General features: G+C 37.9%; 1 protein-coding gene across 2 annotated transcripts in view; it reads left to right on the top strand.

The window, feature by feature from the left end:
• Positions 1–14,522, top strand: part of LOC105492474 (erythrocyte membrane protein band 4.1 like 5) — a 170,604-nt gene that overhangs the window by 109,619 nt on the left and 46,463 nt on the right. For both annotated transcript variants that reach the window (XM_071072608.1, XM_011759648.3), the window contains exons 17-18: positions 3,962–4,125; positions 7,248–7,345. In XM_071072608.1, coding sequence (XP_070928709.1) covers positions 3,962–4,125; positions 7,248–7,345 — 262 coding nt within the window. The remainder of the gene's footprint in view (positions 1–3,961; positions 4,126–7,247; positions 7,346–14,522) is intronic.

The following is a 14,522-nucleotide window of genomic DNA, read 5'->3' as shown; positions in this document are numbered from 1 at the left end:
TTTTGATACAGGGTCTCACTCCTGTTGCCCAGGCTAGAGTGTAGTGGCACAATCTTGGCTTACTGCAGCCTCCACCTCCCGAGCTCAGGTGATTCTCCCATCTCAGCCTTCTGAGTAGCTGGGACTACAGGCATGTGCCACCATGCCCAGCTAAGTTTTTGTTTTCAGTAGAGATGGCATTTTGCCTTGTTACCTAGGCTGGTCTCAAACTGCTGGACTCAAGCAATCCTCCCACCTCGGCCTTCCAAAGTGCCTGGATTACAGGCATGAACCACTGTGCCTGGCCTGTTTGTTCTTTTAGTCTTTACTTTCTCCCCTTATTCTTGTGGTGCTCACATTGAGGGATGAAGAAGAAAGAAGAGGAAAGGGGGCGAAGACTTACTTGGTTGGTTCTTTGGTAATCCAGTGATGGCATATGTGCAAATGCTTGCTCTTCCGTGCTTCTCATTAGTGTGTTTTCTCAGAGGCCATCATAGAACCAGTCACTTCCCCAACATAGGCAATATACTTCATATTTCACCTCTTCCGACACCCTTCTTCACTCCCCTCATTTCTGGCTCAGCTCCTGCCCACAAGTATCCTTTTACTATTTAGATCATCTGACCTTGGTACCTTTTGGAGTTTCATTGATTGGGCTTAAAGTTGGACATAACACTTGGCCCAGGGGAAGTACATGCATTCTTTTATTTCTCTCAAATTTTTATTTTGGAAAACTTCAGACCTGCAAAAAAGTTGAATGAATGGTGGGTGAATAACCATATGCCCTTCCTGTAGATTCACCAACTTAATATTTTACCATATTTGCTCGCATTTGTTTCATTTTCTTGGCTGGCTAATGAGAATCCTAATGCAGGCATGACATTTCTTCATTCCTATGTACTTTTGCATGAATCTCCAAAAATCAAAGATACGTTTATGTTATACTCTGAAAATTTAACATTGGTATAATACTGTTATCTAATATACAGTACCTATTAAGATTTTCCCAAACGTTTCAATACCTTTTATAGCTGTTTTTCCTCCCGACCCAGCATATAATAAATATTTCAGTTCATTTTTCATGTTTCTTTAATCATGAGCAGTTCCGCCAGCCTATCTTTTTTTTTTTTTTTTTAACCTTTCACAACATTTGACTTTTTTTTAAAGGCGTCTACACCAGTTCTTTTGTAGAATGCCTCTCAACTTAGATTTGTGTGATTATTTTTTCATGATGAGATTGAGGTTAAACCTTTTTACTAATGTTTTGTTAAGGTGATATTCACCAGAGTTCTCTGTGAAGGTACTTTTTCCTGTATAATCTGTGGAGTGTCATTTTAAGACCGAATGGATTTCTTATTCCCTAACAGTCTTTTACCCTGTAGTTTTAGCATTCATCAATACTTTTTGCCTGTATCCATTATTAACTTGATATTTGTAATATGGTGATGTTCTAATTCTGTCATTTCTTCTATAGATAGAAGTCGGTTTTCTTCTATAAAGAGCAACTTTCCTCTTTTCTCCCACCTTCAAAAGAAATAATTTGTTGTCAGCATAGACTCATGGATTTTTTCAGTGTGTTGTTATCTATTTCTGTAATTACACATTTTGATGTGCAACTTGTTCCAAACTCGTCCTCTAGGGAGTCTATACATTCTTGCCCTGCCAAACAGTGGAAACGCAGCTTGTCCAACTGCCGGCCTTTTCCCTCCATTGGTAAAATTGGCTCCAGTCAACTTACTGAGTTTGGACCTCTCATTGCTAAGGGAGGCACTTAACTCATGGGAAATATATTTACATATGCTCCCAAATGTGCAGATTCATATGTTGAATTTTCCTAAGAGCACTCCTTCTGCCACACACACCTGACATACGCCTGGTAGTTTCTGCTGCTCAGTAATCTCCCACCACAGAGTAAGATGCCTTTCTCCGCTTTCACAAGTTCTTTTAGAGCTTCCATTTACCTGATGTGATTTTACAATGCCCCATTCTCCTGGGGAAGGAAGGAGAAAAGTCACAGTTCTTTTTAGTCCTTTGAGTTCCCTCACAGAATGTCTTTTTGGGATTTTTTTGTCTTTTCTTTTATGGCCTGATGTGCTCTAAGGCTCTCTTTTAGTCCTGTGCAGATCTTTAGAATATGAGATGTATTGGTTTGCTGGGACTGCTGTTACAAGATACCACAAACTGAACTTTGCCTCAGTAAGATGCTAGAAGTCCAAGAGCAAGGCGTTGCTAGGGTTGCTTCCTTTGAGGACTCTGAGAAAGACTATTCTGTGCCTCTGTCCTCGTTTCTGGTGGTTTGCTGGCTGTCTTTGGTGTTTCTTGGTTTGTAGATGCATCACCCTGATCTCTGCCTTTGTCTTCACATGGCATTCTCCCTGTGTGTATCTGTGTCCAAATTTCCCCATTTTATAAGGATATCAGTCATAGCTGATTAGCTGCCTACCCTACTGGAATATCATCTCATGCCAACTTAACTATAACTTAATATAGTAAGTAATATATATGCTGTATTAACTTATATATCTACAGAGGGTTCCTCATATGCTTTGGATAACTAGCCCCTTATCAGATACATGATTTGCAAAAATTTCCCCCCAATTTGTGGCGTTTCATTTTCATAATGGTTCTTTGACACTGAAACATTTTTAGTTGTGATGAAGTTCATCTTAAGTTTTTCTTTTATGGATACTTTTAGTGTCATATCTAAGAATACTCCACCCAAAGTCGCAAAGATTTTTTTCTTCTATATTTTGTTCTAAAGTTTTATAGTTTTTGCTCTTAACACTTAGGTCGCTTATCCACTTTGATTTAATTTTTGTGTACAGTGTGAGGTAGGGCCTAAATTAATATGTTTGCATATGGATATCTGGTTGTCCTAGTACCATTTGTTTAAAAGTCTGTCTTTTCCCCTGATTTATGTTGTCAAAAAGCCTTATATTGTCACAAGTTCCTTGTATTCCATAATATAGACTCTCAATTTTGTTGATTTACATGCCTGTCTTTGTGCCAGTATCAGCCTGTCTTGATTACTGTGGCTTTCTAGTAAGTTTTCAAATTCAATAGTGTACATTCATTTTTGAAATTGTTTTGGCTATTCTAGCTGCTTTGGCTTTCATAAATCTTAGAATTGGCTGGTCAATTCTACAAAAAAAAGTCCTGCTGGGATTTTGATAGTGAATACATTGAATTTACGCATCAGTTTGGGGAGAAGCCATCTTGAATATTAAGTGTTCCAATCTGTGAACATTAAAAGTCTTTATTTAGATCTCCTTTATAAATGATTTTCAGTGTACAAGTCATACATATCCTTTATTAAATTTATTCCTGTTTCTATCCCTTTTGATGTTACTGTGAATGAAATTGTCTTCATAACTTCCGTTTCCTATTACTCATTGTTCATGTATAGATATACAATTGAGTTTTCTTATATTGATCTTGTATTCTGCAACTTTGTGGAACTTATTTATTTAGGTTATTTATTTAACCTTACTTATTTAGGTTATTTTTCTCCCTTAGGTTTTCAGGTGGGAGGGCAAACCAGTCCCTATCACTCCATTTTGGCTGGGAGAAGACGTCTACTCAAAGGGTTGTGAGAGATCAATGAAACCAATTGAGATAAAAACTTTTCCATGAATCTGTTTTCAACAAAGACCTTGTTAGTATAGTCCCTCAGTATCCATGGAGGATAGATTCCAGGACCTCCCTGAGATACCAAAATCCACAGACGCCCAAGTGCCTTATATGAAATGGTGTCGTGTTTGCATGTAACCTACATGCATCTTCCCATAAACTTTAAATCATCTCTAGATTACGTAGAAAACCTAATGCGATATAAATGCTATGTAAATAAACTGTATTGTTTGATTCATGGTTGCTTGAATTCACAGATGTGGTGGAAGTTGCAGATACAGGGGGTGAGCAGTATTTTAATTTTTTCATGTTAAATGTCTTGGTCTAAGTAAATTTTCTATTTCCATTGCAGCATTCCTCCGATTATTGATTTGCTGAATAGCCCAGACTTATTGGAAACAACGATTGGTGATGTAATTGGGGCATCCGACACTATGGAAACATCCCAAGCACTGAATGACATTAATGTAGCCACCAGGCTTCCTGGATTAGGGGAACCTGAAATTGAATATGAGAGTAAGTAAATGTTCCATAATACATCAGTCATACCTTTTTGTGTTCCTTTGATATATTTAAATTAGCTTCTCTAATAATATTTTTTATACTAGTTCAACTTTTAAATTTAATCCAGAAGAGTTATGCCCTCTTGCCTTTTTGACTAAAGGGAACACTGAAATATTTAAGATAACATAATTGAGGTCATCAAACGTGTGTGTCATTTATAAGACATTAAACATTTAAGAGTCTTCATTTGCTTTTTTCTAGAGTGGAAACGTTTTCTAGGGCATAGGATTGAATGAATGTTTGAACATCCCATTAGCTCTTAGAAAGTATTTTGTTATTAATGAGGTTTATTATTGCCTAGGCCCACAAAAAGAAATAACACAGAAAGAATGGTGCTTTAAAACTCACACACACACACATACACACACACACATTTTTGAAGGTTAAAAGGAGACAGTAAATCTCTCATTGAAAATGTCTATATATTTGTGAGTTTAGTTTTATATGAAAGCATAACTTGTTTATAAACAGCAGTTTCCTGTTGAATCTCACTGTAATGCATGTTCATTTTAAAGCAGCTTGTATTTATTTGACTCTTGACAATTTGATTTCTATTGGAGGCTAAAATTAGCCACTACAGTGTTAAACAACTCAGAAAATTGCCCTACGTATGCTGTTGTCTCTGAGACTGTAGAATACAGCAGTAACATTTAGTAATTTAGAAGTAAATGTTAGTGAAAAGTCACACAGTGCTTCTGGTTAATAGAACATGTTAAAGTATTACTAATAAGTGGTGCTAAAATTTTGTTTGTTTCCTAAGAAATCACTACAAATACTCTGGTACATCATGGTTTTTTACTGACATCTAACATGTTTAAATTTTGCTTGTTAGTCTCAGGTCAGAGAAATAATAATTTAACTTATTACATTGGTAATTTCAAAGTAATTTGATTTTTTAAGGTAGTAGTCTGTTATTAGATTAAGAAAATATCCCCCATTACTATTTCTCACGTACTTTCTCTGTAGTAATTTATTTTGAATAGTCCAGTTTTGACAGCCTTTCCCTGGACTCCACTTCTTGTTAGCAACGCTTGCTCTTATTCTCACTTATATGTGGGAGCTACACAGGGACATAAAGATGGGAACAGTAGACACTGGGGATTCCTAAAGGAGGGATGGAGTGTGAAAGGGCTGAAAAACTTCCTATTGGGTGCTGTGCTCACTATCTGGGAGATGAGATCAGTAGAAGCCCAAACCATGGCACCACATAATATACCCTTGTAACAAACCTGTACATGTACTCCCTGAATCAAAAATTAAAATTAGGCTGGATGTGGTGGCCCGCGCCTGCAGTCCCAGCTACTCGGGAGGCTGAGGCATGAGAATCGCTTGAACCTGGGAGGCAGAGGTTGCAGTGAGCTGAGATTATGCCGCTGAGCTCCAGCCTGGACCACAGAGCAAGACCGTCTCAAAAGAAAAAAGAAAAAAAAAAGAAAAGAAAAAATTAAGTTAAATTAAAATTAAAAAAAGAAATTTGCTTTTTGTTTCTAGAAAGAATTGAGACATAGCATAGCAAAGCCAGCAGGATTTAGATTCAGCCAGAACTATGACTATCTTAATGCAGAGTATTTCCAGGGTTAAAAATAAAAATAGTCTCCTTTAAAGAGATGGCAGTATTGATTTTATTTACATTCCATTTGATATCCATTACACGAATTCACAAAGTTTAATTTTTCCAGTGCTGTAATAGTGTTGTATTAGTATCACTTATTGAGTACATACTTTTTGCAAAATATGTTAGCTTAGAATTTACATGGTAAAATGAACTAGGGATGCTTAGAAAAGATCAAATGAAATATAACTCTCTTTGATGAAACAAACTCATATTGGTGAATTTAAGTTCATCAATCTTGATATCCAATTGTGTATTTTATTTTGGTTGTAATGTCAAAATCCTGATTCACATAGGTAAATAGTTACAAATTGTAACTAAAATAGCTTGTGCTGCATGGCAGGATGTTCCTGGGACAAAAAAAATGTAGCAGAAAAAGGTTTAACAACAAAAAGAGTATTCAGGATGGAGTAATTTGAAGCATAAGAAAACCAGGAGATGGCAATTAAGTAAATAGATAGGGAAGAACCGGTGTTGAATTACTGGTTCTCAGCCTTGGTTGTACTTAAAATCACCTGGAGAGTTTTAAAAACTACCAGTTCCAGAATCCTACCTCAAAAGCTTTTGTTATGATTATTCTTGGGTGAGTCCTGGGAATGAGTGTTTCTTGAAAGCTCTCCAGCTGATTCTTAATATGTAGCCAGGGCCTCCACTCAGTTAACTGGTGGCCACTTTTAGAAGATCCCTTTGACCCAGAGGATATGATTTCAAAGTTTTCTCTTCTTTTCTTCTGATTATATAGAAATTATTAGGCATTCAACATTTTTTGTCAAGTGACAGTGTAAAATTTTATGCTCACATCAAATTAATCTGCAAAATAAGATTATTTCAGGTTAATTTTAAGTCTTCATTTAAAGATGAATTGTGTTTAATGTATTATCTTTTCAGTGGTTAGAGGACTTTGTAATGTATTTTGCCACTAGGAAGAACATTATGAAGACAAAATGCTTGTCTTGCGTCACACCTGATGGTACCAACATATAATATGTTGATTTAGTGAATGAATAAATATATATTCTTCACAGTTTGTTCCACGTAAATTTAGTTTTAGGCAGTCAGGGCCAATGAACAAAGATGGCGAAGTGTTGAGGTTATACATGAGCCTGGGTGTGGTTATGAACGAAAAGGATCATGTCACAAGTGTTGTGTGCCTTTTGTGAGTCTCTTGGCTAGGTAAACCTTCTTAACCACACATGCTATGGAGATTTCACATCTACTTGCTTTTTAGGAATGCTGCAGATTTAGGGTGGTGTTTCTACTTAGGATTAACTCTTACTCAGATTAATGGACAGGTAGCTGGTTATGGAAAGAAAATATATTTATTTTGTGTTTATCTGGATTATTACTTTTAATTGATAATTGATGTTGAGAAACCGAAACAAAACAAAACCATACCCTCACACAGCTAGCTGTGACAGCCTGGCAGACTGAGGGATTATTTTGCCTTTTTTTTTTTTTCCAGCATTAAAAGACGCCTCAGAGAAGCTCAAACAGCTTGAGATGGAGAACAGTCCTTTGCTGTCCCCTCGATCCAACATCGATGTTAACATAAACAGCCAGGTATTCAAATTTCCCCTGCGTATACCTGTTACACATCTCCAGAGCTCCCACAAATCTTTTCTTTCCAAAGACAGTACTTTTTTCTTTAACTGGGAAATCTGTCTGTGCTGATTTCTTATAAACCTGTTTTCCCATTTTAAAAGGATGAAATCTGTAGATGTTCAGGAGGGAAGGGGGAAACTTGCACAGCAAGATGAATTGTAAGGTGATTGCATGATTTAAAAAAAAAAACCACAGTCAAGATGACTGTTAAACCTTTTATTTTGATGCACCCAGTCTAGTTGAAGGACTTGCTGAAGCCTTTGGAAATTACAGAAGGATTTGTTTTAAAGAGGGCTCCTCTGTGGTATAAACAAGAAAAGAGAATAGAATTTCCAATGCTTTAACTTCATCTATCATTCCTTTCTCTCCCCTGTCCCCTTTAAATATTTTTTGTTGTGGGGTGGGGAATACATACCAATTACACCAGTCAAGCTTCAATTTATAGTTTGACTATGATTTTCTTATTTCTATGTTAAATAACTTATAGGAAGAGCTAAAATAAATAGAATGAGATGGAAATTTTATAATTAATCATATCAGCTACCAGATGGCCCCACTAAATGGAAGAGTTGATTTTAGGTAATGATCTAGAAATGCCCTTTTTTTTTCTCTACATATAGACAACTGATAACATGGCCAAGATGAATTTTGTTTTTGTTTTAAAGAGGAAAGGAGAATGGCTAACTCACAGTGTTCTTCCATCCTTGGATAACTAACTGGAATTTCTTTTTTTTATTATTATTATACTTTAAGTTCTATGGTACATGTGCACAACGTGCAGATTTGTTACATATGTATACATGTGCCATATTGGTGTGCTGCACCCATCAACTTGTCATTTAGATCAGGTATAACTCCAATGCCACCCCTCCCCACTCCCCACAATAGGCCCCGGTGTGTGATGCTCCCCTTCCCGTGTCCAAGTGATCTCATTGTTCAATTCCCACCTATGAGTGAGAACATGCAGTGTTTGGCTTTCTGTTGTTGCGATAGTTTGCTGAGAATGATGGTTTCCAGCTGCATCCATGTCCCTACAAAAGACACGAACTCATCCTTCTTTATGGCTGCATGGTATTCCATGGTGTATATGTGCCACATTTTCTTAATGCAGTCTGTCACTGATGGACATTTGGGTTGATTCCAAGTCTTTGCTATTGTGAATAGTGCCGCAGTAAACATAGGTGTGCATGTGTCTTTATAGCAGCATGATTTATAATCCTTTGGGTATATACCCAGTAATGGGATGGCTGGGTCATATGGTACTTCTAGTTCTAGATCCTTGAGGAATTGCCACACTGTTTTCCACAATGGTTGAACTAGTTTACAATCCCACTAACAGTGTAAAAGTGTTCCTGTTTCTCCACATCCTCTCCAGCACCTGTTGTTTCCTGACTTTTTAATGATTGCCATTCTAACTGGTGTGAGATGGTATCTTACTGTGGTTTTGATTTGCATTTCTCTGATGGCCAGTGATGATGAGCATTTTTTCATGTGTCTGTTGGCTGTGTGAATGTCTTCTTTTGAGAAATATCTGTTCATATTCTTTGCCCACTTTTTGATGGGGTTGTTTTTTTCTTGTAAATTTGTTTGAGTTCTTTGTAGGTTCTGGATATTAGCCCTTTGTCAGATGAGCAGATTGCAAAAATGTTCTCCCATTCTGTAGGTTGCGTGTTCACTCTGATAGTAGTTTCTTTTGCTGTGCAGAAACTCTTTAGTTTAATGAGATCCCATTTGTCAATTTTGGCTTTTGTTGCCATTGCTTTTGGTGTTTTAAACATGAAGTCCTTGCCCATGCCTATGTCCTGAATGGCATTACCTAGGTTTTCTTCTAGGGTTTTTATGGTATTAGGTCTAACATTTAAGTCTCTAATCCATCTTGAATTAATTTTCGTATAAGGAGTAAGGAAAGGATCCAGTTTCAGCTTTCTACTTATGACTAGCCAGTTTTCCCAGCACCATTTATTAAATAGGGAATCCTTTCCCCATTTCTTATCAGGGTTGTCAAAGATCAGATGGCTGTAGATGTGTGGTATTATTTCTGAGGGCTCTGTTCTGTTCCATTGGTCTATATCTCTGTTTTGGTACCAGTACCATGCTGTTTTGGTTACTGTAGCCTTGTAGTATAGTTTGAAGCCAGGTAGTGTGATGCCTCCAGCTTTGTTCTTTTGACTTAGGATTGTCTTAGCAATGCAGGCTCTTTTTTGGTTCCATATGAACTTTAAAGCAGTTTTTTCCAATTCTGTGAAGAAAGTCATTGGTACCTTGATGGGGATGGCATTGAATCTAAATTACCTTGGGCAGTATGGCCATTTTCACAATATTAATTCTTCCTATCCATGAGCATGAAATGTTCTTCCATTTGTTTGTGTCCCCTTTTATTTCACTGAGCAGTGGTTTGTAGTTCTCCTTGAAGAGGTCCTTTACATCCCTTGTAAGTTGGATTCCTAGGTGTTTTATTCTCTTTGAAGCTATTGTGAATGGGAGTTCACTCATGATGTGGCTCTCTGTTTGTCTGTTATTGGTGTGTAAGAATGCTAGTGATTTTTGCACATTGATTTTGTATCCTGAGACTTTGCTGAAGTTGCTTATCAGCTTAAGGAGACTTTGGGCTGAGATGATGGGGTTTTCTAAATATACAATCATATCATCTGCAAACAGGGGCAATTTGACTTCTTCTTTTCCTAATTGAATACCCTTTATTTCTTTCTCTTGCCTGATTGCCCTGGACAGAACTTCCAACACTATGTTGAATAGGAGTGGTGAGAGATGGCATCCCTGTCTTGTGCCAGTTTTCAAAGGGAATGCTTCCAGTTTTTGCCCATTCAGTATAATATTGGCTGTGGGTTTGTCATAAATAGCTCTTATTATTTTGAGATATGTTCCATCAGTACCGAATTTATTGAGAGTTTTTAGCATGAAGGGCTGTTGAATTTTGTCAAAGGCCTTTTCTGCATCTATTGAGATAATTATGTGGTTTTTGTCTTTGGTTCTGTTTATATGCTGGATTACGTTTATTGATTTGTGTATGTTGAACCAGCCTTGCATCCCAGGGATGAAGCCCACTTGATCATGGTGGATAAGCTTTTTGATGTGCTGCTGGATTCGGTTTGCCAGTATTTTATTGAGGATTTTTGCATCAATGTTCATCAGGAATATTTGTCTAAAATTTTCTTTTTTTGTGGTGTCTCTACCAGGCTTTGGTATCAGGATGATGTTGGCCTCATAAAATGAGTTAGGGAGGATTCCCTCTTTTTCTATTGATTGGAATAGTTTCAGAAGGAATGGTACCAGCTCCTCCTTGTACCTCTGGTAGAATTCGGCTGTGAATCCATCTGGTCCTGGACTTTTTTTTTGGTTGGTAGGCTATTAATTATTGCCTCAGTTTCAGAGCCTGCTATTGTTCTATTCAGGGATTCAACTTCTTCCTGGTTTAGTCTTGAGAGAATGTAAGTGTCCAGGAAATTATCCATTTCTTCTAGGTTTTCTAGTTCATTTACGTAGAGGTGTTTATAGTATTCTCTGATGGTAGTTTGTATTTCTGTGGGGTCGGTGGTGATATCCCCTTTATCATTTTTTATTGCATCTATTTGATTCTTCTCTCTTTTCTTCTTTATTTGTCTTGCTAGCGGTCTATCAATTTTGTTGATCTTTTCAAAAAACCAGCTCCTGGATTCATTGATTTTTTGGAGGGTTTTTTGTGTCTCTATCTCCTTCAGTTCTGCTCTGATCTTAGTTATTTCTTGCCTTCTGCTAGCTTTTGAATGTGTTTGCTCTTGCTTCTCTAGTTCTTTTAATTGTGATGTTAGGGTGTCAATTTTAGATCTTTCCAGCTTTCTCTAAATTTCCCTCTACACACTGCTTTAAATGTGTCCCAGAGATTCTGGTATGTTGTATTTTTGTACTCATTGGTTTCAAAGAATATCTTTATTTCTACCTTCTTTTCGTTATGTACCCAGTAGTCATTCAGGAGCAGGTTGTTCAGTTTCCATGTATTTGAGTGGTTTTGATTGAGTTTCTTAGTCCTGAATTCTAGTTTGATTGCACTGTGGTCTGAGAGACAGTTTGTTATGATTTCTGTTCTTTTACATTTTCTGAGGAGTGCTTTACTTCCAACTATGTGGTCAATTTTGGAATAAATGCAATGTGGTGCTGAGAAGAATGTATATTCTGTTGATTTGGGGTGGAGAGTTCTGTAGACATCTATTAGGTCCGCTTGGTGCAGAGTTGAGTTCAATTCCTGGATATCCTTGTTAACTTTCTGTCTCATTGATCTGTCTAATGTTGACAGTGGGGTGTTAAAGTCTCCCATTATTATTGTATGGGAGTCTAAGTCTCTTTGTACGTCTCTAAGGACTTGATTTATGAATCTGGGTGCTCCTTATTGGGTGCATATATAATTAGGATAGTTAGCTCTTCCTGATGAATTGATCCCTTTACCATTATGTAATGGCCTTCTTTGTCTCCTTTGATCTTTGATGGTTTAAAGTCTGTTTTATCAGAGACTAGGATTGCAACCCCTGCTTTTTTTTTGTTTTCCATTTGCTTGATAGATCTTCCTCCATCCCTTTATTTTGAGCCTATGTGTGTCTCTGCATGTGAGATGGGTCTCCTGAATACAGCAAACTGATGGGTCTTGACTCTTTATCCAATTTGCCAGTCTGTGTCTTTTAATTGGAGCATTTAGTCCATTTCCATTTAAGGTTAATATTCTTATGTGTGAACATGATCCTGTCATTGTGATATTAGCTGGTTATTTTGCTCGTTAGTTGATGCAGTTTCTTCCTAGCATCGATGGTCTTTACATTTTGGCATGTTTTTGCAATGGCTGGTACCGGTTGTTCCTTTCCATGTTTAGTGCTTCCTTCAGGATCTCTTGTAGGGCAGGCCTGGTGGTGACAAAATCTCTAAGCATTTGCATTCCTGTAAAGGATTTTATTTCTCCTTCACTTATGAAACTTAGTTTGGCTGGATATGAAATTCTGGGTTGAAAATTCTTTTCTTTAAGAATGTTGAATATTGGCCCTCACTCTCTTCTGGCTTGTAGAGTTTCTGCTGAGAGATCTGCTGTTAGTCTGATGGGCTTCCCTTTGTGTGTAACCCGACCTATCTCTCTGGCTGCCCTTAACATTTTTTCCTTCCTTTCATCTTTGGTGAATCTGACAATTATGTGTCTTGGAGTTGCTCTTATCGAGGAGTATCTTTGTGGCGTTCTCTGTATTTCCTGAATTGGAATGTTGGTCTGCCTTACTAGGTTGGGGAAGTTCTCCTGGATGATATCCTGCAGAGTGTTTTCCAACTTGGTTCCATTTTCCCCCTCAGTTTCAGGCACACCAATCAGACGTAGATTTGATCTTTTCACATAATCCCATATTTCTTGGAAGCTTTGTTCATTTCTTTTTCCTCTTTTTTCTCTAGACTTCTCTTCTCGCTTCATTTCGTTCGATCTTCAGTCATTGATACTCTTTCTTCCAGTTGATTGAGTTGGTTACTGAAGCTTGTGCATTTGTCACGTAATTCTTGTGTCATGGTTTTTATCTCTATCAGTTTGTTTATGGCCTTCTCTGCATTGATTATTCTAGTTATCTATTCTTCCATTGTTTTTTCAAGATTTTTAGTTTCTTTGCGCTGGGTACGTAGTTCCTCCTTTAGCTCTGAGAAGTTTGATCGACCGAAGCCGCCTTCTCTCAACTCATCAAAGTCATTCTTTGTCCAGCTTTGATCTGTTGCTAGCGAGGAGCTGCGTTCCTTTGGAGGGGGAGATGCGCTCTTATTTTTTGAATTCTAGCTTTTCTGCCCTGCTTTTTCCCCATCTGTGTGGTTTTATCTGCCTTTGGTCTTTGATGATGGTGACATACTGATGGGGTTTTGGTGTGGGTGTCCTTTCTGTTTTAGTTTTCCTTCTAACAGTCAGGACCCTCAGCTGCAGGTCTGTTGAGTTTGCTTGAGGTCCACTCCAGACCCTGTTTGCCTGGGTATCAGCAACGGAGGCTGCAGAAGGTAGAATATTGCTGAACAGCGAATGTTGCTGTCTGATCTTGCTCTGGAAACTTTGTTTCAGAGATGTGCCCAGCTGTGTGAGGTGTGAGGTGTTGGTCTGCACCTAGTGGGGTATGTCTCCCAGTTAGGTTACTTAAGGGTCAGGGATGCACTTGAGCATGCAGTCTGTCCGTTCTCAGATCTCAACCTCCATGCTGGGAGACCCACTGCTCTCTTCAAAGCTGTCAGACAGGATCATTTACCACTAACTGGCATTTCTTTAGAGACCAGTATAGAGTAGAAAGTGATTTTCTTCTGTCTTGCACTGTCATTATTAAAACCATCTTTCTGGATCCAAGCCCTTTCTTCCCCCCCCTTTCTTTCTAATATATTTTTTCTTAGAAATAGCTGTTAGAAGGTGATTCAGTTTCAGAAATGCTTTCCATTTTCTTGACTTTTCAGTACTCTATCCCACTTGTCTGTTTGCTTTCATGGTGTCAGTTTTTAAATATATCTCTGTAATGTAGGGGAATGCAGGGCCAGAGACAGAAGGATAAATAGAAAACTTTAGATAAAAGCTGTAGTTGATTAATAACTAGTGGAAATTTAGTGGAAGACTGCAATGACCCTAAAGAATGAAGTCTGGTAAAACTTAGGGGTAGGGAGGAGGTGGGGCAGGGATTGTTGGCTGTGCTCAGAGTTCATGGAAATCTATTGAACAGCTACTTGTTTCTTTTGTAAAATGTCCTGCATATCTTGCTATAATGTAACTGATCCTCTGAGGCAGAGTGTCTACTGCATTAGTTTTGAAACCTTGAAAAGATGAGGAGGAGTGTGGGTTCAGGATAGGAGAGTAAAGGAGCACTTTAGGTGAAGGACAGTGTGCCATCAAGGAACATTTGGGGGATCATGTAGCTAGGAAGAATAACAATATTCAGTGAGGGTTTACTCTATGCCAGACAAGAATAGAAGGAAGGAGGGAGATGGAGCAAGGTGGGCAAATATAACCCTCCAGTGATCATCCTCGCTGCAGGAACACCAAATTAAATAGCTCTCCATACAAGAAAGCACCTTCATAAGAACCAGAAATCAGGTGAACCATCATAGTACCTGGTTTTAACATTACACCAAGGAAAGAGGCACTGAAAAGGGCAGGAAA

This window comes from Macaca nemestrina, chromosome 11, assembly GCF_043159975.1.
Source record: "Macaca nemestrina isolate mMacNem1 chromosome 11, mMacNem.hap1, whole genome shotgun sequence".
NCBI classification, from domain to species: domain Eukaryota; kingdom Metazoa; phylum Chordata; class Mammalia; order Primates; family Cercopithecidae; genus Macaca; species Macaca nemestrina.
This window is presented reverse-complemented; position numbering and strand designations above follow the sequence as displayed.